General features: G+C 48.1%; 1 protein-coding gene and 1 long non-coding RNA gene across 5 annotated transcripts; one reads left to right on the top strand and one right to left on the bottom strand.

Annotated features, from left to right (window-relative positions):
• Positions 1–1179: 1179 nt before the first annotated feature.
• Positions 1180–16914, top strand: LOC106505926 (uncharacterized). The gene is made up of 3 exons (XR_001300826.3): positions 1180–2182; positions 13019–13108; positions 16827–16914. It is a non-coding gene; the product is annotated as an uncharacterized LOC106505926 (long non-coding RNA).
• On the bottom strand, positions 2197–19609 carry MORN3 (MORN repeat containing 3). 4 transcript variants are annotated; one of them, NM_001243709.1, is made up of 7 exons: positions 19407–19609; positions 16108–16277; positions 12143–12300; positions 9893–10052; positions 6785–6969; positions 6417–6497; positions 4919–5188 (listed from the first exon to the last, which is right to left on the bottom strand). In NM_001243709.1, exons 2-6 carry the CDS (start codon positions 16250–16252, stop codon positions 6423–6425), a joined length of 723 nt encoding a protein of 240 aa, NP_001230638.1. In that variant the 5' UTR covers positions 16253–16277; positions 19407–19609; the 3' UTR covers positions 4919–5188; positions 6417–6422. The 4 variants fall into 4 exon arrangements, 3 of the variants coding, with proteins under 3 accessions (NP_001230638.1, XP_084849128.1, XP_084849129.1); XM_084993002.1 differs by having other exon boundaries at positions 16108–16280; positions 19407–19536; XR_014825620.1 differs by lacking the exons at positions 4919–5188; positions 9893–10052; positions 12143–12300 and adding an exon at positions 2197–4098 and having other exon boundaries at positions 6277–6497; positions 19407–19531.
• Positions 19610–21503: the final 1894 nt, after the last annotated feature.

Here is a 21503-nt window from a genome sequence, read left to right as displayed (position 1 = left end):
GTGAGTTCGATCCCTGGCCTTGCTCACTGGGTTAAGGATTTGGTCTGGCCACAAGCTGCATCCGTACTCACAAGTTGGGCTCGGATCTGGCGTTGCTGTGGGTGTGACATAGGCTGGCAGCTGCAGCACTGATTCTACCCCTAGCTTAGGAACTTCCGTATGCAGCAGGTGCAGCCCTAAAAAGAAAAAAAGAAAAAAATATATATATGTTGTTGATTCATTAATGTTGAAATTATGGCTAACAGCATTATCACTCATGCATGACTGAAGCTTACATATTTTCTCCATAAGCCACATCACAGCCTTCCTGCACTCTGAACACTAGGCAGCACTTCAATGCTCCCCTTGGGGGTCATTTTAAAGAATGAAATATGGGAGTTCCTGTCATGGCACAGCAGAAACGAATCCAACTAGGAACCACGAGGTTACGGGTTCGATCCCTGGCCTTGCTCAGTGGGTTAAGGATCCGGTGTTGCCATGAGCTGTGGTGTAGGTCACAGATGCTGCTCCGATCCGCATTGCTGTGGCTCTGGTGTAGGCCAGCAGCTACCGCTCCGATTAGACCCCTAGCCTGGGAACCTCCGTATGCCGTGGGTGCGGCCCTAAAAAGACAAAAGACCAAAAAAAAAAAAAAAAAAAGAAAAGGAGTTCCCTGTAGCCTAGCTGTTAAAGATCTGGCATTGTCACTGCTGTGGTTCAGGTCACTGCTATGGCATGGGTTTGTCCCTGGCCTGGGAATTTGCACATGCTGTGGGTGTGGCCAAAAATAAATAGTGAAATCATCAAAAAAAGCACAAACATGAAAAAATGTGGCAGTAACTAGACCATGAAAAGGCCACTTGTTTACAGCAAGAGCTGAGACACAAAGGCAAAGGGTCACCTTGTTCTACCTCAGCAAGTCGGCAAATTTGCAAATAATGAAAACATGAATAATGGAGATGAAGTGTTTATCTCCTCTAGCCATATGCATTAGTTACAGATACCCTAAATACTACCTCCTAAAACCAAGGACATTCCCCCACAATTCCATGATCAAATTAAGGAAGTTTGATATTGATGCAGTACTCTTTTCTAACACAATTTTCATTTTCAATTTTGTTCTTGTTTCAATCATGTCGTTTCTTGCCATGATTATTTTCATCAGGGATCAGGCACTGCATTGAATTGTCATGTCTCTTTATTCACCTTTAATTTGGAACAGCCTTTCTTTGTCCTTTGTAACATCAACATTTTTCAAGAGTACAAGCCAGTGGATTTGTAGAGTGCCACGTCCATCTAGTTTATCTGATATTTTCTCATTATAATTATCAGGTTTTCATTTTGGCAGGAGTTTTATCTCCATTTTGCAGATGACAAAAGTTGATGCCCAGAGAGGGTAAGTAATTACTGGGCAGAATTTGAGCCTAGAAGTCTGGCTCAGAGCTTAGGCACTCCCAAAAATCTCAGGCTAATTCTGGCTTTGCTTAAGAAATTGGAAGGTCCAGCAAGGAGCATTACTGGGCCCACCTTATTGCAGAACAATAATGAACAGGAGCTGAGTTGCAGCTACTCTTCCCCAGGAGATATATTTGCCACAGTCCCTGCCCTTCCCTATTGTCTTGTTCCTGTCTAACTTCATTTATGTTACTTGCCTGGCCCCAGTGGGCCATGGACTTGGAGAACCCTGTACTCTCCCCAAACCTGATGTAGAAAGGGGTTTTTTCAAAACAAAGGGCTCTGGTTGAAGTGAAAGTTGATTGGGGGAAAGTGGGCTTAAGCGCTTGTCTTTCTGTGTAGACTCGGACATGGCCAACAGCAGTTTTCATGGGCTGAGTGGGGGGGTGGGCCTTCTTTTATCCTATTGCAGCTTCTTTCCTCCATCCTGCGTCACATGCACCAGGACCCACCCCTCCCCTGTCCCCAGATGACCCTCTAACTGTGACAGAGTAAGATGGGGCGGGTGCCCCTGTGTGAAAGTCACTGCTCCTCAGAGAAGAGCTGAGCATCTTGCATCCTTCCCTGAAAGACACCCACCTCTCTGCTTCTGCAGAGTACTGGGATCCAGCTGGAATAATCTCAGGGCTGTGACTCTGTAGTCTTTTATTTTCTTTCCTAAACTTGCCTTAACTCAAGTATCATCAGATTGGCTTATAAAATGTGGATATCCAAGCCCTTCTGCAGATTCCTATTCAAGTTGGTCTGGGTATGTCTCTGGAATTTTTATTTTATTTTATTTTATTAGAGTATAGTTGACTTATAATGTTGTATTAGTTTTTGCTGTATGCTGTCTCTCTCTCTCTTTTTTTTTTTTTTTTTTTTTTTGGCTGTACCTACCCCATGCAGAAGTTCCCAGCCCTGGGATCAGACCTGCACCACAGCAGTAACCCAAGCCACAGGAGTGACAATGCCAGATCCTTAACCCACTATGCCTCAAGGAACTTCTTCAACCTCTTCTCCAAATAGCACTCATGCAACTTGGAGAAACACAGACAGTTAAGAACACAGTCTGGAATTTCCTTATGGTGCAGTGGGTTAAGCATCCAGTGGGGTCGCTGCTATGGCACGGGTTCACTCTCTGGCCAGGAACTTCCACATGCAGCAGGTGAGGACCTCCTCCAGAAAATACAGCCTTGGAGTTCTTGTCATGGTTCAGCGGAAACGAATCTGACTAGCATCCATGAGGACGAAGGCTCGATCCCTGGCCTCTCTCAGTGGGTTAAGGATCCTGTGTTGCTGTGAGCTGTGGTGTAGGTCACAGATGTGGCTTGGATCTGGTGTTGCTGTGGTCTAGGCCAGCGGCTACAGCGCCAGTTTGACCCCTTAGCCTGGGAACCTCCATATGCTGCAGGTGCAACCCTAAAAAAAAAAATACTATCTCTTTAATTTCAGTTTTATGTTTTGAATATAATACATTCACAAGTTTCAAATACAGCAGGGAAAAGTTGCTGTCCCTCTCCTGTTCCCAGGTCCCCAGTTCTCCACAGAAAGAACCATCGTTGCCCGTATATTGTGCTCCCATCTAGAGAGATTTTTTAAAAAGCACACCCCCTACTTTTTCTGAAAAAAACAAAAACAAAAAATCGATAGTCTTCTTTACACACTGCCACTGTTGTGCACCTTAAAAGCATGGACCTAAGTTTAAGTACACTTTCTAGTTTGGTAACTTGTGAGACTCCCTGAACCTCTGTTTCCTCTAAAATGGCACAAATCATAGCAATACACCTTGTAGATTGTTGAGGGGTCGTGGGAGAGCACATAAAACTAAGCACAGGGCCTGGCACTAAGTGAGTGCTCTGTATCTGGTTGGTTCTGTACCCTGAGGCAGCTAGGCTCAGCTTCCTGGCTTCAGAGATACAGATGGAACCATGCCATGGGTCAGGCCAGCTGTTTAGGATTTAGATGGCAAACAGAACCGCAACAGTGTTACTGAACATTTCACTACATTCTGGGCACTTGTGGAGGGCTTGACAAACATAGTATTTCAAGATTATTTCATGGTATTACACCATTAAAGCTGGGTTGGATAATTCTTGGGTAGAGCTTTTATAACATGTTGAACAGGATCCCCAACCACTACCCACTGAGTGCCAGTAGCATTCTTCCCTGCCCAATATAACAACCAAAAGTGTTGCTAGGAGTTCCCACTGTGGCAAAATGGGTTAAGGACCCGGCAGTGTTTCTTCAGCAGCAAAGGTTCAATCCCTGGCCTGGTGCAGTGGGTTAAGGATCCAGCATTGCCACAGCTATAGCAAAGATAGCAGCTGCAGCTCAGATTGAATCCCTAGCCTGGGAACTTCTATATGCCACAGGTTTGGCAAAAAAAGAAAAAAAAAGTCCAGACAGGAAGAGGATAAGCAAAATCACCCTGGGATTAGAACCACACCATACTTCATCCTTCCAGTGACCACAATAACTCCATGTAGTTGGAGTTCCCGTCCTGGCGCAGCGGTTAACGAATCTGACTAGGAACCATGAGGTTGCGGGTTCGATCCCTGCCCTTGCTCAGTGGGTTAAGGATCCAGCATTGCCGTGAGCTGTGGTGTAGGTCACAGACGCGGCTCGGATCCCACGTTAATGTGGCTCTGGCGTAGGCTGGCAGCAACAGCTCCAATTAGACCCCTAGCCTGGGAACCTCCATATGCCGTGGGAGCGGCCCAAGAAATGGCAAAAAGACTAAATAAATAAATAAATAACCCCGTGTAGTAAGTACCATTATTGTCCAATATTAGGCATTAGACGGGAGGAAACCTGAAGACAGAGAGGTTGAGTGATATACCTAAGAAATCAGTGCTGGGGTTCATACTCAAGCAGTCTGCCTGCCAAGCTCCTGTTCCTACCCATTATGTAAGAATCCCTCTTATCTTGCAGGACTGTTGTCTAGTTTAGAAACAGAAATCTGCTTTGCAATTAACCTTAATACATATTTGTAATTTTTACCTATGGGAGCAAATCCTCAAAACACCCCTGTGAGATTTCCACAGTCCCATTTTACAGATAGGGCAACTGAGGCCACTTGCTTAGGGTCACAAAGCCAGTAAATGAGAGGTCCTGGGACCTAGCTGCACATTAGAATCAGCAGGGGAACTTTTTTTTTTTTTTTGGCTGCACCCATGGCATGCAGGGCCTGCACCCCAGGCCAAGGATGGAATCCACACTACAGCAATGACCTGAGTTGCTGCAGTGATAACCCTGGACCCTTAAGGCACTGCACCACAGGAGAACTCCCTTAATGCCAAGTCTTGGTTACCCATGTAACCAGAGGCAGGCTGTATCCCCTCCCTGGAATATCTCAAAGATCAACTACCTGGAGGCACCTCCGCTTTCTGCCTAGGGTGAATCCATGCAGCCCATGGGGACCTTTTCCCTCTTCTCCACCTGAAGTCCCTCCCAAGGCTCCCCCCCGCCCCCCGGCTCCCCAGTCACTCACTGCTGGCCTGGCTCACGCTGCCAGATTCTCATTTATTCTCACGCACTCAGGGACAGGGTCTGAGAATGAAGGCCATAACAAAAGGGTCCCCAAGGCCAGCTGGGAAAAGAAGCACCGGCCTTCTACTGGTAAGGAATGATCCAGGGCTGGGAGAAGTGAGGTGTCTTCAGAGGGTGCCAAGGGTGTGCCAGAGTTGTCAATTGCTCCTCCATCAGGAGCCACACTGGTCCAAGCAGTTGGGTGACTCTGGTTTGAATTCCTCCTGAAGTGCTAGTGTTCGCTCTGCAGGGACAAGGGGTGGCAGTTCAAAGATACTGTTCCAGGAATTCCCATTGTGGCTCAGCGGGTTAAGAGCCTGACTAGTATCCATGAGGATGCAGGATTGATCCCCTGGCCTTGCTCAGTAGGTTAAGGATCCGGCGTTGCCATGAGCCGTGGTGTAGGTCAAAGATGCATCTGGGATCCAGTGTGCTGTGGCTGTGGCATAGGCTGGCAACTGCAATTCAACGCCTAGCCTAGGAATGTCCATATGCCGCAAGTGCGGCCCCAAAAAAGAAAAAAGAAAAAAAAAACCACCAAAAACCCTGTACCAATACTCTCTCCTGAACCCACTTACACCCATGCCAGGAGGGGCTCACACTGCCTGAGGTCCCACTGGACAGGTGGGCAAGTGGAGGCCCAGGGCAAACCACCTTCCTCAAGGACGAGCAGACCACCTGACTCTAGTCTAGAATTCATCCCAGTAAGCCCAGGGTGCAAATGGGAGGATCTGGGCAAGACTGGAAGGACCTGGTCTTCAGGGAGAAGAGTTTTGAAGGGGAGGAACCAAAAAGGACACCACCAGGGGAGTTCCTGTCGTGGCTCAGTGGTTAACAAATACAACTAGGAACCATGAGGTTGCGGGTTCGATCCCTGGCCTCACTTAGTGGGTTAAAGATCTGGTGTTGCTGTGCGCTGTGGTGTAGGTCACAGATGAGGCTCAGATCCCACGTTGCTCTAGCTGTGGTGTAGCCCAGCAGCTACAGCTCCGATTGGACCCCTAGCCTGGGAACCTCCATATGCCGCAGGTGCGGCCCTAAAAAGACCAAGAAAAATTAAAAAAGGGGGACCAGCAGAACTGGAGGAGGCAAGAAACCTCTCTGGGAGTTCCCATCATGGCGCAGTGGAAAAGAATCCAACTAGGAAACATGAGGTTTCGGGTTCAATCCCTGGCCTCACTCAGTGGGTTAAGGATCCGGCATTGCCATGAGCTGTGGTGTAGGTCGCAGACATGGCTCAGATCTGGCGTTGCTGTGGTTCTGGCGTAGGCTGGCGGCTACAGCTCCAATTGGATCCCTAGGGTAGGAACCTCCATATGCTGTGGGTGCAGCCCTAGAAAAGACAAAAAAGACAAAAAAAAAAAAAAAGAAGAAGAAGAAACCTCTCTGGTCCTGTCCCTGAGCCCTTGGCCAGAGGAGATCAGGAGCTACCTGGACCACATCAGAGGGTGGCAGATGTGCTGGGCCCTCACCTGACATCAGTCTTCTTCTTGTGTCTTCTTGAACATGGCCATAGCTTCCTCTAACACTCCATCAGGGTCTAGAATTTTGACCTGGAGGGAAATAGCAGGGGTTGGTTTGGGAGCATGGAATGCCCAAGCTGCCAGCCTTGGGCGTGCTGCCAGCTTTTGGGGTTGCTGCCTGATTCAGAGGGGTGCGGCATGATTTGGTGGTGGTGTGGGGGGGTACTGCCAGCCTCTCTGGGAATGCATTGACTGAAAACAAAATCTTGTTTGTTTCCTGGCTGGGCTGGGCCAGGCCGGAGGTGTGGCTGGGGTTGCGGTTTTCTTTTCCTCTCTGGGTTGGGTGTGGCTTCAGGAATCTGATGAGAGCTGCCCACCTCAGGAATGGGGAACTTGGTGGGCTCAGGGGCCTCATCACGGCCAAAGTCAATCATTGTGCCACACTTGGCCACACTGTCGACCCAGAAGCCTTCAAACAGCTGACCATGGTCCAGGTGGAAGAAACGCCCCAACCCATTCTTCATGCCTCTCTCCCAGTAGCCTTCATAGCGGTTCCCGTTCTCTGGTGGGGAAGGACAGGGAGTCATCAGTGCTGGCCCACTGAACCAGAGCAGACTACACACACCCGGGCTGAACCCTCTGCCATTCCCAGACTAGACACCATGCCCCCCAGAAAGCTAGAAGGGAAGCAGGTTGGCTGGAGCATGCTGGGCCAGGTGGGTAAAGTTAAATCTGAGACCACCAAATCATAAATCTTAGAGCCCTGAGTGTCAGTGACTTCCAGTTTCAGACCTGGTTCTCATCTCACCTCCACTACCTATCTGAAGTTGGATGAGGAATATCATTTCCTAGCTGTAAAAAATGTAGCTAATAATACAGATAGGCTTTTTTTTTTTTTTTTTTTTTTTTTGTCTTTATAGGGCTGCACCTGAGGCATATGGAGGTTCCCAGGCTAGGGGTTGAATCTGAGCTGTAGTCGCCAGCCTACGCTATAGCTACAGCAACCCCAGATCCAAGCTGCTTCTGCAACCTACACCACAGCTCATGGCAATGCCAGATCCTTAACCCACTGAGCAAGGCCAGGGATCGAACCCACAACCTCATGGTTCCTAGTCAGATTCGTTTCCACTGTGCCAAGACGGGAACTCTGAGATAGCCAATGTTTTACCAGCACTTACTCTGCCCAGTTCCATGCTATGTTTCTGACCTCCTTTCTCACAAAAAAACAGCTCAGTGGAGAAAGGCAGACTCCATTTTACAGGTGGAACTTGAAAATCTCAAGGAAGTTGATTGACTTGCTCAAGGTCACAGAACTAGGAAGTGGCAGAGGCAGGATGTCACATCAAATCCTTTTCATCCCGGAGATTCATACTCTTTTTTCCTTTTTTCTTTTTTTTTTTTTAAGGGCTGCACCCATGGCATATGTGGGTTCCCAGGCTAGAAGTCCAGTTGAAGCTGCAGCTGCCAGCCTACACCACAGCTCACAGCAATGCCGGATCCTTAACCCACTGAGCAAGGCCAGGGACCAAACCAGCAACCTCATATTCCTAGTTGGATTAGTTTCCACTGTGCCACAACAGGAACTCCCATACTCTTTTTTTTTTTTTTTTTTTTTTTCTTTTTTCATGCCGCACCCATGGCATATGGAAGTTCCCTGGCTAGGGGTCGAATCAGAGCTACAGTTGCTCCCTACGCCAAAGCCACAGCAATGCAGGATCCAAGCCTCGTCTGTGACCTATACCACAGCTCATCGCAACGCCAGGTCCCTGACCCACTGAGCAAGGCCAGGGATCAAACCTGCATCCTCATGGATACTGGTTGGATTGTTTCTACTGCACAACAGGAACTACCCAGGGACTCATATTCTTAATCAGGAATCAATTCCACCTCTCATTCGATGGTGGTGGTGGTGCAAAAATAATGAGTTCCCTGGTGGTCTAGCAGGTAAAGGATATGGAGTTGTCACTGCTGTGGTGAGGGTTCAATCCCTGGCCTGAGAATTTCTGCATGCTGCCGGCGAGGCCAAAATAATAATAATAATAAAGCCGGGAGTTCCCGTCATGGCGCAGCGGAAACGAATCCGACTAGGAACCATGAGGTTTCGGGTTGGATCCCTGGCCTCGCTCAGTGGGTTAAGGATCTGGCATTGTTGTGGCTGTGGTGTAAGCTGGCAGCTGTAGCTCAGATTCAACCCCTAGCCTGGGAACCCTCATATGCCGCGGGTGCAGCCCTCAAAAGACAAAAAGATAAAAAACAAACAAACAAACCTAAAGCTAACATTTCTCAGCTCAGACAGTAGCTGTGTGATTGAGCAAGTCACTTAACCATTTTGTCTCATTTCATCATTTGTAAAATGGGAACAGGAGTAGAACTTGCCTTGTAAAATTATTATGAAGATTAAATGAGCCCATACACAGACAAGACTTAGAAGAGTCCTGGGTAAACTCTAGATCAGAGGTCAGCAAACTTTTCTGCAAAGGGCCAGACAGGATTTTTGTTATTGCAGGCCATAGGGTCTCTGCAGAAGATCATCAGCTCTGCCATTGCCGCACAAAAGCGGCCATGGACAATACTGTGTGCCAATAAAACTTTATTTACAAAAACATGCATTGGGCTGGATTTTGCCCAAGGGCCATAGTTTGCTGAGCCCTGCTACATATTAGCATGTAGTGATGTCATTAAACACTTAATGTTACGTATCATGCTAAGCACTTTACAAATATAAACCTCATTTAACCTTCACAATAACCCTAGTTAAATTTTACTTTTACCCTTACTTTACAGATGAAAAAACTGAAGCATAGAGAGTTTAAGGAAATGAACTGCCAGAGGTTCCTCAACTAATAAGATCTTGAGCCAGAATTTGAACCCAGGCAGACTGGCTCCAGCATCCAAGTCTTAGAAGTGATGCACTTAGAGCTCCTTCACTGTGGGGGCCACAGCAGGCACTCACTCACTAAACCAGGCCTATTACTAGAATTCAAAGGGAATCCCTTAGCACTTTTGGCCTCATGACCAGATTGTATAACCTTGAGCAAAGGACTTAACTTCTTTGTGCCTCAGTTTATTTGTAAAGTGAGGATGACATGAGTACCTATATATAGGATTGCAGTGTGGATTAAATGAACTCAGGGCTGTATAAGTGTAAGCTACGCCACAGCAATGCCAGATCCAAGCCACTGAGTGGGGCCAGGAATCGAGCCCTCATCCTTATGGATACTAGTCGGGGTTTGATACCGCTGAAGCAGGATGGGAACCCCCCTCCAAAAGACAATATCTTAATTGTTTACATTGTTAGGCTCCCCTTTAGTGTATAAACTCCCTGAGGGCAGGGACCAGGTCCATCATTCACCTTAACTCACTCATGAGTAGGGGTGTGCTGGGGCGTGGCCCGGTTAGGGACCCGGTCTCGCCTCCGAGAAGTGTGGGTTAGGGGCGTGGCTTGGGGCGTGGTCAGCAGGCCTGGGGCGGGGCGGGGCACTCACTCAGGCGTAACATGCCCTCCCCGTCTGGCTTGTCGTTACACCACTGGCCTTCGTAGATGTCGCCATTGCTGTAGTACATGCGGCCCCACCCGCTGCGCTGGTTGCCACACCAGTCACCCTCGTAATACGCCTTGGGTCCGAAAAACTGGATCCCATAGCCCTGAAAGTGCAAAAGTGTCCCTGCTCACTGACGCCCCACATCACTGGGAACCCCCACCACCCTCCCTGGCACCCAAGCCACACATCTTATTTCTTTCCTGCTTCCTCTCTCAGCCCTCCTTCCAAGCTGTGTATTGAAAAATCTCCCAGGCTCTCCAGTTCCCTCTAGCCTTGTGCTACCCTCTTCCTGCAGCCCTCCGATATTTCTACCCTCCCCACTGGTCTTCCTCCGACACTTTGGCATTCTTCCAGGGCTCCGTGCACCTGCCATACAGCTGCTAGATCTTTACATAGCCTACAGTAGAAGGATCTTTAGGTAGCCTGTCTGATGACATTTGCCCTATCTCCCCAACTCTAATTTGACCCTATTAAAAGTCTAAGATGCAGTTCCTGTTCCATGAGGATGCAGGTTCGATCCCTGGCCTCATTCATTGGGTTAAGGATCTGGCGTTGCCACCAGCTGTGGTGTAGGTTGCAAAGGCAGCTTGGATCCAGTGTTGCTGTTGCTGTGGCGTAGGCTGGCAGCTGCAGCTCGGATTTGACTCCTAGCCCTTGGAACTTTCATATGCTGCAGGTGTGGACCTAAAAAAAAAAAAAGGCACAGATACCTCTGAGAATCAGACCAAAGCTACAGAACTTCTCCCCAGAAAAAATGAACATAAATACATTTATGCAACAGCAGAAAATCACGGACCTCCCAGCAGATCACACCTAAGGAGGCTGGGTTAAGCAGCCCGAAATTCCTCAAAAAATTCCTCAAAATTCTGATCCCCCACAAATAACCTTCAAGGCCTCCACCTCCCTCCTCCCTCCCACCCCTGTGGGCAGACACACCTCGGTGTTTAATAACTCCTTCCTTTTGCTACTTCTACCTCTTTTGCTATTTCCCCTTCTCCTTTTTTCTCCTAACTCCTTGCATCTTTTGGTATCACCATCTACAGGAAGCCTGCCCTGAATTCTCAGTGGACTTCCTCTGCACTCCTGTGAAGAACCTCTATCCTAGCACCATATTATATGTAAATTATTTATTTGTAGGAGCTCTGTCCCCATTGACAATAAATAATTTTGAGAGTAGAGATCATGAAATCCTGGGCTCTATGGGCTTGCCAGCCATGTGACCCCAGGCCAGGCACATCATCTATTGCACTTTTCTGAACTTGTTTCCTCATCAGTAAAATGGGAAGAATAATAATAACAATAATAGGAGTTCCCGTCATGGCACAGCGGAAAACGAATCCAGCTAGGAACGATGAGGTTGTGGGTTCAATCCCTGGCCTTGCTCAGTGGGTTAAGAATCCAGCATTGCCGTGAGCTGTGGTGTAGGTCGCAGACATGGCTCAGATCTGGCGTTGCTGTGGCTCTGGCGTAGGCTGGCGGCTACAGCTCCCATTAGGCCCCTAGCCTAGGAAACTCCATATGCTGTGGGAGTGGCCCTAGAAAGACAAAAACAAAAAACAATAATAATGTTGATGTGAAAGTTTTACAACATATTGTGTGCCAGGGTCACAGTGGCAGTTGTTGAATAGCAGTACTGTAAGATTAACTGTCTCCATGACCTAGGGTGAGGATTTAGGTGTTTATGGGTTGAGGACCTGCCTCTGGCTGGGTCCTACCCCTCAGGAACTTCCTCTCTTGGCCAAGGGTGTGGCCTCTGCTTTCTTTCCTGTTACCATTTTTCCCACCACCACCTCACCTCTTATCAAGTCCCAGCAGAAGAGGGATTCTCAGAAAGGGTTGCCCAAGGAAAAGAAAGCCAGGAAATGAGTATGGGGAGGAGAGTTTGCCCCTTCACAGCCTGGCTGGCTGCTCCTCCATACAGGGTTTCAAGGGCTCCTCCCTGGGCCCTCTCCTCTTGCTTCCTGTTTCCTGGGTTTTGTTCTGAGAAGGCTTGACCCACCCCTTCCTTCTACCACCCACATAGCAACCCTGTTCACCCTCACCCCCCATCTCTCCTCTCTTTCTCCCAGGCCTCTGGACTGCTTCACACACACACACACACACACACACACACACACACACACACACACACACACACACACACAGCCTGCTTTCAGTATAACCCAAGCCCAGGGCATACTAAGAATCCCTCACAGATTTCTTATCGCCTCTCCACCAGCCTGAGTAGACTCTCCTGTGCTTTCCGGTCTTTTGGTCAGGAAGGCTGAGCGTGCCATAGCCATCTCGCTTCCCAAACTTCCAGTCCCCTTCATAGATGGCTCCTTTCTTCTTCCAGACCTGTGTTCCTTTCCCTGGGACGCAAAGATGGATCAACACTACAAACATGGCCTTCAGGGGGTTGGGGGTGGGAGGAAACAGGTGCTTTGTCTGCCTGGGGTGCAGAGGCCCCTAGACTGAGACAATTCTCAAGGACTGGGTCAAGGGCTATACCTAGTCTCTAAACCCCCAGCACCCAGGAAAACCCCAAGAAAGTTCCATTTCTACAGTCCTGAAGCCAAACAGATATAGCAAACCCCAAGCAGAAATCTGCTCTTTCAGTGTTTCGGCTTCATCTTTCAACAAAACTGAATGGACTAGCCAGATGGTCAGGATTTCTAGAAAATGTTCTGCTTATTTCTTTAGTTCTCGGGAACATACACGGAGACTTTCCTCCTTCCATTCCAGCCACTTCTGAGTTCTCCACTCCCATTTTCCATTCTGCCCTCCAACCCCTTTGGCATTTATGCTATTCCTGGAACCCACCAGATATGCTTCTGCCTTAGGGCTTTTGTACCTGCTTATCCTTTGGCCTGGAACACTCTTTCCCAAATATTCTCTCACTCCCTACCTCCTGCAAGCCTTTGTTAAAATCTCATTTTCTCACTGAGGCCTGTCCTGACCATCCCATTTAAAATTATAAACCTCTTTTATTCCCTTACCCTGCTGTCTTTCTTTCCCATGTCACTTGTCAACACTTAACATCAGAGATAATTCATTTATCATTTATTGTCTATTGTCTATCACTTCCAGGAGATTGCACATTCCACAAGGACACAGACTGGTCTATTTTGTTCATTGCTCTATTTCCAGCGTGGAAGAACAGTGCCTGGCATGCAGCAGGTGAGCAATATTTGTTAAACAAAGGGATGAACACAATGTTTATGGAGTACCTATAGGCGCTAATTCATATCCTGGTCCTTGGTAGCTCAAGAACAAATTCAGCATTGTCCCTGTGAGTGTTCTGATCTAGCACCACAAAATTTAACTCTCTGGGACTCAGGTTTCTCATCTGTAAAATGGGGATAAGAATATCTTATGGGGTTGCTCTGATCACTAAATTAGTATAGGTGGGACATTTAAGACAATGATGTCAAACAGGAAAGATGCTGTCAATGATTTTTGCCCTTAAGGTAGGGTCTAGTCACACTGTAGGGGATGAAGGACATTAGCATCAGTCCTCCTGCTGTTTAGTTCCTTTCTAGAATCAGCCCTCCCTCACTCTCAAGCACAGAGATTTTCAGGGGGCTGACTCCTCCTCCTCCTCCCAGCAAGCCTAGCCAATCAGTGTATTCTACCCACCTAGGCCACTGTGATTGGCTCAGTGAAGGGCATGTGACCCAGTTGGTCCAATGAGGCTTTGCCTCCCAGAGGAAGGAAGAACTTACCCAGGTCTATGAGGCCCTATATGATTGGCCCTCCTGAACTGCCCCTCACTCTGTGTTCCATCTACACTGGCTTTCTAGTCCTGATCTTGAACAGGATGTGATACCCCAAAGCATCCTTCCATTTCTGTTTCCATTGGCTAGAAGAGGTGCTCCCCCTGGCTGGCTAATGGTTTTCATTCTCTAGGCTTGGCTCCAGCATCACTTTCTGACCATCTATGTTCTCATGGCCCCTCTCAAGGTTTCTCTCTGGTCCTTTTTACATCCCAATGTTACCACTTTCAGCTGTGTGGCCTTGAGTAAATCTCTTCCTCTCTCTGAGCCTGTTCCTCATCTGTCAAATGCAATATTACCTATGGTGCAGATCTGTGAGAATGGAGGCACCCTGAGGGTTAGAATTCTTCCAGGTGCCCAGTAGAGGTTCTGGCTGGACTAGGAGCACAATGAGTGATAACAGAGTGAGTGGTCTAGGGAAACCAGTGAGGCCACCCTTTCCTTGCCCATAATGATGAATCTCTTGACTGCTTCTAATCTGCTTATACTACAGCAGCCCCCTTCAACTTGGTCAAAAGGTGAATCAGGAGAGGGGGTGTTGGGCCTGGCTTCTCCCACCCGCTTTCTGCAGCTCCAGCTCCATGGGCTCTATGCCTTCAGGGTGTGCAGGGAGGTGGGACTCACATAGAAGAAGGGCTCAGAAGGCCACCTCAGCCCACAAGGTCATATCACTGGTGGCATCCAGAGAATGGGAAATGGCTTTCTCAAAGTCACACAGCAACTCAGTGGTAGAGCCAGGATCAGAACTTCAGGGTCTTGAGCCCTAGTTCAAGGATCTGTCCACACCACAGGCTGCCCATAAGAACCAAAACATGCAGGCAGACATGTTTAACCACACACAGAGCTCCAAGCAGCTGCATAAAGTCTGGTCTTAGAGTTCCCTTGTGGCATAGATAGTTAAGGATCTGTTGTTGTCACTGCAGCAGCATGGGTGGCTGCTGTGGCATGGGTACAATCCCTGACCCTAAGAGTGGGTGGGGTCAACTTTGGAGGGCTTCTTGGACAAGGAAGATCTTCTGATCCCTGACATGCTCAGCTCTTAGAGAACATTCCCGAAGTTCCCCTTCTGCACAGACCCTTGGCTATATACTTGATAGATGTCATCTCTTAACAAATAGGTCTTATTCCCATTTTACATATGGGGATACTGAACCTCATTTTGGTGTAGTAATCTCTCAGGGTCACAGTTGGTGGAGCTGAGATTCTGACCCTGGTTTATGGACTCTAAAGTACTTAACACAGAAAGGCAGGAGAGAAGAGTGGTTAAGAGCAGAGTATCTAGGAGTTCCTGTTGTGGCTCAGTGGTAACAAATCCAACTAGTATCCATAAGGATGAGGGTTCGATCCCTGGCCTTGCTCAGTGGCTTAAGGATCTGGCATTGCCATGAGCTGTGGTGTAGGTCACAGAGGCGGCTTGGATCCTGAGTTGCTGTGGCTGTGGCATAGACCTGCAGCTGTAACTCCCATTTGACCCCTAGCCTGGGAACCTCCATATGCCACGGGTACAGCCCTCCAAAGACAAAAAAAAAAAAGAAAGAAAGAAAAAAGAAAAAAAGGCAAAGAATCGGGAATTGCAAGACTGGATGGAGAAGCCACACCACATTTTTGTTTGTTTGTTTTGTCTTTTGTCTTTTTAGGGCCGAACCCATGGCATATGGAGGTTCCCAAGCTAGGGGACCAATTGGAGCTGTAACTACCAGCCTACACCACAGCCACAGCAACTCGGGATCTGATCCATGTCTGTGACCTGCAGCACAGCTCATGGCAACACCAAATCCTTAACCCACTGAGCAAGGCCAGGGATTAAACCCCCATCCTCATGAATACTAGTCAGGTTCATTAACCACTGAGCCACGACAGGAACTCCCACTTTTTTTTAATTATTATTTTCATTTGCTTCACACACAACCTTTTTTGAGTAAAATTTTTTTTTCCTACAGGGCTTAGTTTGTATCACAGAGTCTGCTAGTTAGACCAGGAGCCAGCCCAGTTAAAGTCAGAGCCTCAATTACTTGGGTGGATGGTGTTAATACTCCCCCTTCCCCTCCAGTTTGAAAGGCTGAGTTTGAATACTAGAATCCCAGCTGGGGGCCACCTTTTTCTCATGCTAGCCAGCCCTAGGCTGAGCCCAGGTCTCAGAGGGTAGGGAATGAGCCAGTGTCCTGAGAACCTGGCTGAGACTTCGGCTGGTGTCTAAAGACCACCTTGTCCCCTACTGGTTCCTGAAACCTTTGCTCAGCTAAAGTCAGGGTTGAGTTTGGTTCCACAGCCCCAGCATGCAGAGGCCTCTGGCTGGCCCAAGTCATCATTCACTTCTTAGGAACACATCTTATGTCCCCAGTAAGTAAGGCAAGTTGCTTCCTCGGCCCCAGTCCTCCACCATGGCCCAGACCCCACACTTACCGTGTTTCATGTTGTCCTTCCACTCTCCCACATAGTGGTCGCCATTGACAGCATACACCTGGTGCCTCAGTCCATTCTTCTGGGACTTCTGGTCCCACTCTTTCCACAGGGGATCCGACTTTTTCGGGCACTTGGAGATAGGCATTTGGCTGCTACTCTTGGACCAGAGGCTGCTGGCAAAGGGTTAGCACATCAGGGGCTCAGTTCGCCCCAAGTAGCAACAGGATCCTGGGGCTTCCCTGGGCAGACACTTGTCTGAGTTTAAGTGGGGTGAGTCATGTGTATTCTGAGTCCCTGGAGCAGATGAGCAGCCCTTGGGGGGATTCTTTTGTGCTGGACTGACCCTTGGCTATCCCCTCCCTTGCCTCTCCAGGGCACCCCTGGGGCGGGGGATCTGATGGCACAATTGCTTGGGATGGGAACCCAGGGAAACCAGTAGAGCAGGGGGTTTGTGATGACTTTCAGTGCTAAAATTGGGACAGTGCTAGGCACAGCAGGACAGGTGATCACCCTCCTACCTCTGACCTCTGCCTGGGTACTCTTCCTGTTTGCCTGGTTAGGGTTTTTTTTTGTTTGTTTGTTTGTTTTATCAGACCTGCGCTCTCCTCCCTGGCTTGCCTGGTGGGGTTGTGGAGAGACTTTGGGTGGTCTAAGGTCTGTGCTCTTCCCATCCCCAGGATCTCCAGTGCAGACATTCATGTCCATTTGTCTCTCTCCAGGGAACTTGTGCAAGGTGATAAAGATGGCCTCCAGGAGTTCCCGCCCTGGCACAGTGAGTTAAGAACGTGAGTGCAGCATCTCAGGTCACTGCAGAGATGCAGGCGCAGTGGATCCAGCATTGCCACAGCTGTGGCATAAGAGGCAACTGCGGCTCAGATTCCATATTTTGGTCTTTGGTCTTTTTAGGGCTGTGCCCAAGGTATATGGAAGTTCCCAGGCTAGGGGTTGAATTGCAGCTGCAGCTGCCAGCCTACACCACAGTCACAGCAACAGTGGATCTGAGCTGTGTCTGAAACCTACACCACAGCTCATGGTAACACCAGATCCTTAACCCATGAGCAAGGCCAGGGATTGAACCTGCATCCTCATGAATACTAGTCAGATTCATTTCTGCTGAGCCACGAAGGGAACTCCCAGATTCAGTCCTTGACCTGGGAACTAACATCTGCTGCAGGTGTGGCCATAAAAAAAAAAAAAGAAAAAGAAATCATCCAAATCATGGGGATCCTTGTTTCCCCTCTGGAAACGCCATCTATCCTGCTCCGTGGGCATGGGAAACACACACACACACACACACACACACACACACACACACACGCAGACACATTCCAGTAGTGCTAGCAGCTAGGCATAGGGGGGTGGGGGAATAGGAAGATAGAGGAATGAGGGCATGGGGGTGGAGGAATAGAGTGAACTATTTATTTATTTATTTATTTTAGTTTTTAAAATTTTTTTGGTCTTTTTGCCATTTCTTGGGCCGCTCCCGCGGCACGTGGAGGTTCCCAGGCTAGGGGTCTAATAGGAGCTGTAGCTGCCAGCCTACGCCAGAGCCACAGCAACGCGGGATCTGAGGAACCTCATGGTTCCTAGTCGGATTCGTTAACCACTGCACCACGATGGGAACTCCAGAGTGAACTATTTAAATATCAGTAGGCAGAGATATTAACAAATCAGCATGACCTCAGGGCTGAGCAGGTTTCAGGAGACAGTAGTACCCTAGGCATCCACACACCCAGGGCTGGCATCACAGGTTCTCAACCTCAACAGTGCACAGGGCCTGGTCCTTAGAAGGGCATGTGGGAGTTCCCATCATGGCTCAGCAGAAATGAATCTGACTGATATCCATGAGGACCCAGGTTCTATCCCTGCCCTTGCTCAGTGGGTTAAGGATCCTGCGTTGCCATGAGCTGTGGTGTAGGTCGAAGACCCGGCTCAGATCCCATGTGGTTGTGGCACAGGCCAGAGGCTACAGCTCCAATTCAACCCCTAGCCTGGGAATCTCCATATGCTGCAGGTGCAGCCCTAAAAAGACAAAAAAAAAAAAAAAAAAAGAAGGGTATATGCTTGGTTTTGGCTCTGCTGTCACTGTTTTGAAATTCTTAATATTTTATGAACTATGGCCTCGAATTTTCAGTTTGCACTCGGCCTTGCCCATTAAGTAGTTCCCTGTGGGGCCACAGCAGGGGCCTCCAGGAGTCTGACCAGGTTGGCCAACCAGACCCCACTAGCTAGTACATTTTTTTTTTCGGCTGTGCCTATAGCTTGTGGAAGTTCCTGGGCCAGGGACCAAAATGAGCCACAGGAGTGACAACAGTAACCATAGCCACAGGAATGACAACACCGGATCCTTAACTCGCTGAGCCAGGAGAGAACTCAAGCTAGTACATATTTTGACAATCATGCCTAGGAGCTGGGAGAGTCACTCCAGGCAAAGAAAATGGCCAGGCAAAAACTGAGCAGAGGGAAACAGTCTCATGTCCTAATTTTTTTTTTTTTTTTTTTGGCTTTTTTTGGCTCTTTTAGGGCCGCACAGGAGGCCTATGGAGATTCCCAGGCTAGGGGTCTGATCGGAGCTATACCTGCCAGCCTACACCACAGCAACGTCAGATCTGAGCTATGTCTGCAACCTACACCACAGCTCATGGCAACGCCGGATCCTTAACCCACTGACGGAGGCCAGGGATTGAACCCACAACCTCATGGTTCTTAGATTTGTTTCTGCTGGGCCACGATGGGAACGCCTCAGGTCCTAAATTTAATGTTTTTCTTTTTTCTCCCATTTGCATGTACCACACATGCTATGATTAATCTTTATATTGGAATTAATTCACTTTAAAAAAATCAATACATTTATCCAAGAAAGAGATTTTACATATCATTACTTAAGCCTTAGCTAGATACTGGGGCTTACAGCTGAGATTAACAAATGTTTAGAGAGGTGTTAATGCCATATTAACCCCAAACTGACACTTTCTCCTTGGTTTACTCAGAACTGTAAGAGAACTCAGAATCCAGTAACTTTCTCACCAGGTCACTGAGTGTTACTTAACGCTTCATTAATATAACTCATCCTCTCACACTTGGATAGAGCGGTAGATTCTACCCAGGAGGAGACTGCAGTCTTAATACATGAACTACTGATAGGAAAAGAATGCCTTGCAACGCGGTGCGCGGATTCTGCCCGGGTTGTTTTGATACTGAATGACAGTCATTACCACCATGGAAGGTGGAAGGAGTGGGGCCCAAAAGGCTGGGGGTCAGTCGCCAGCTCTTGCCCAGTCACATCTGTGCCCTCTCACCTGCGCTCTCCTGCCGGTTGGAGAGCAGAGTCGCAGGTTACTGCCTCCAGCCTCAATTGCCGCCCGCTGCGCGCGCACTGGCGTCCGGAGCCTGACCAGGGTCGCTATGGCAACGCGGGCCCCAGCAAAGCCGCGAAGCAGGGCCCGCCCCTTCCTGCCCAGACCTTGCGCTGGCGGGGCCGCGCGTGGGGAAGGCTGCAGATGCTACAGCTGCGCGAAAGAACGTCATCGGGCATGTGGAGGTCCAGTGCGGGCTGGTGCACCCGGCTGGTAGTCTTCCACACCCCAAACTCCTCTCCTGCCCTAGGTTCTCCTGGGCGAATACAATACCCCAAGCCGGCCTGAAAGGGTCAGAGGCTTTTCTGCCAAGTTGCAAAGACAAAGGTGAAAACGTGAAAGGAGACCCAGCATTACACCTGTTCTTTATTTTGTGGGAGTCTAGCTGGCTCCTTTGAGAATCTATGGGAAGCTATATAGCCCTTCCACACCTGAAGATGCCTAGGCTTTACATATTCACAAGCCCACCAAGTCCTCAGCTCACTGCATACAGGGGCTCTCCTGGTCACTCAGAGTAAAAGCCACAGTGCCTACAATGGCTTCAAAGCCCTGTGTCATCTGTCCACCTCCGTCCCTTCTTCTCTGAGCTTGTCCCTGCTCTGCATACCCAATCTCACTGTACTGGAGCCTCACACTTGTTTCCTTGCTATTCCTGGAAAATGCTGGGCATGTTTCTGCCTCAGGGCCTTCGCCTGTTCTGTGCCCCCCGTCAGGCCATCTCTACCTCCAAATAGCAGCCTGGATCACTCCCTGCTCTCCAGGGCTTTATTCAAACATCATCTCAGTAAATCTTTGGACCATCTTATTTATATATATATATATATATATATATATATATATATATATATTTTATTACTCAAATGAATTTATCACATCGGTAGTTGTATTATGATCATAAAAATCTGATTTCACAGGATTTCCATCCCACAGCCCAAGCACATCCCCCCACCCCCCAAACTGTCTCCTCCAGAGACCATAAGTTTTTCAATGTCTGTGAGTCAGCATCTGTTCTGCAAAGAAGTTCCGTCTGTCCTTTTTTCAGATTCCATGTCAGTGAAAGCATTTGATGTTGGTGTCTCATTGTATGGCTGACTTCACTTAGCATGACAGTTTCTGGGTCCATCCATGTTGCTAAAAATGCTGGTATTTCGTTCTTTTTGATGGCTGAGAAATATTCCATTGTGTATATGTACCACATCTTCTGGATCCACTCCTCTGTCGATGGACATTTAGGTTGTTTCCATGTCTTGGCTATTGCAAATAGTGCTGCAGTGAACATCGGAGTACATGTGTCTTTGCGAGTCGTGGTTTTCTCTGGATAGATGCCCAGGAGTGGGATTGCTGGATCAAATGGTAGTTCTATGTTTAGTTTTCTGAGGAATTTCCATACTGCTTTCCACAGTGGTTGCACCAAGTTACAATCCTACCAACAGTGTACTAGGGTTCCTTTTTCTCCACACCCTCTCCAGCACTTGTTGTTTGTAGACTTTTGGATGATGGCCATTCTGGCTGGTGTAAGGTGGTACCTCATCGTGGTTTTGATTTGCATTTCTCTAATAATGAGTGACACTGAACATCTTTTCATGTGTTTCTTGGCCATCTGTATGTCTTCTTTGGAGAACTGTCTGTTTAGATCTTCTGCCCATTTTTGGATGGGGTTGCTTGTTTTTTTGGTATCGAGCTACAGAAGTTGTTTATAAATTTTGGAGATTAATCCCTTGTCAGTCAATTCATTTGCAAAGATTTTCTCCCATTGTGTGGATTGTCTTTTTGTGTTGTTTAGGGTTTCCTTTGCTGTGCAGAAACTTTGAAGTTTGAGTAGGTCCCATTTGTTTATTTTTCTTTTTATTGTCGATACTCTGATAGGTGGATCTGAGAAGATGTTGCTGTCGTTTATGTCAGAGAGTGTTTGGCCTATGTTTTCCTCTAGGAGTTTGATAGTGTCTGGTCTTATATCTAGGTCTTTAATCCATTTGGAGTTTATTTTTGTGTATGGTGTTAGGGAGTGTTCTAATTTCATTCTTTTCCATATGGCTGTCC

Source organism: Sus scrofa, chromosome 14 (assembly GCF_054392235.1).
Source record: "Sus scrofa isolate SSC_HxYL_T2T_F1_AM1 chromosome 14, Sscrofa_HxYL_maternal_Yorkshire_Landrace_v2.0, whole genome shotgun sequence".
NCBI lineage: Eukaryota > Metazoa > Chordata > Mammalia > Artiodactyla > Suidae > Sus > Sus scrofa.
Note: the sequence above shows the minus strand (reverse complement) of the source record. Positions and strands in the feature narration are given on the sequence as shown.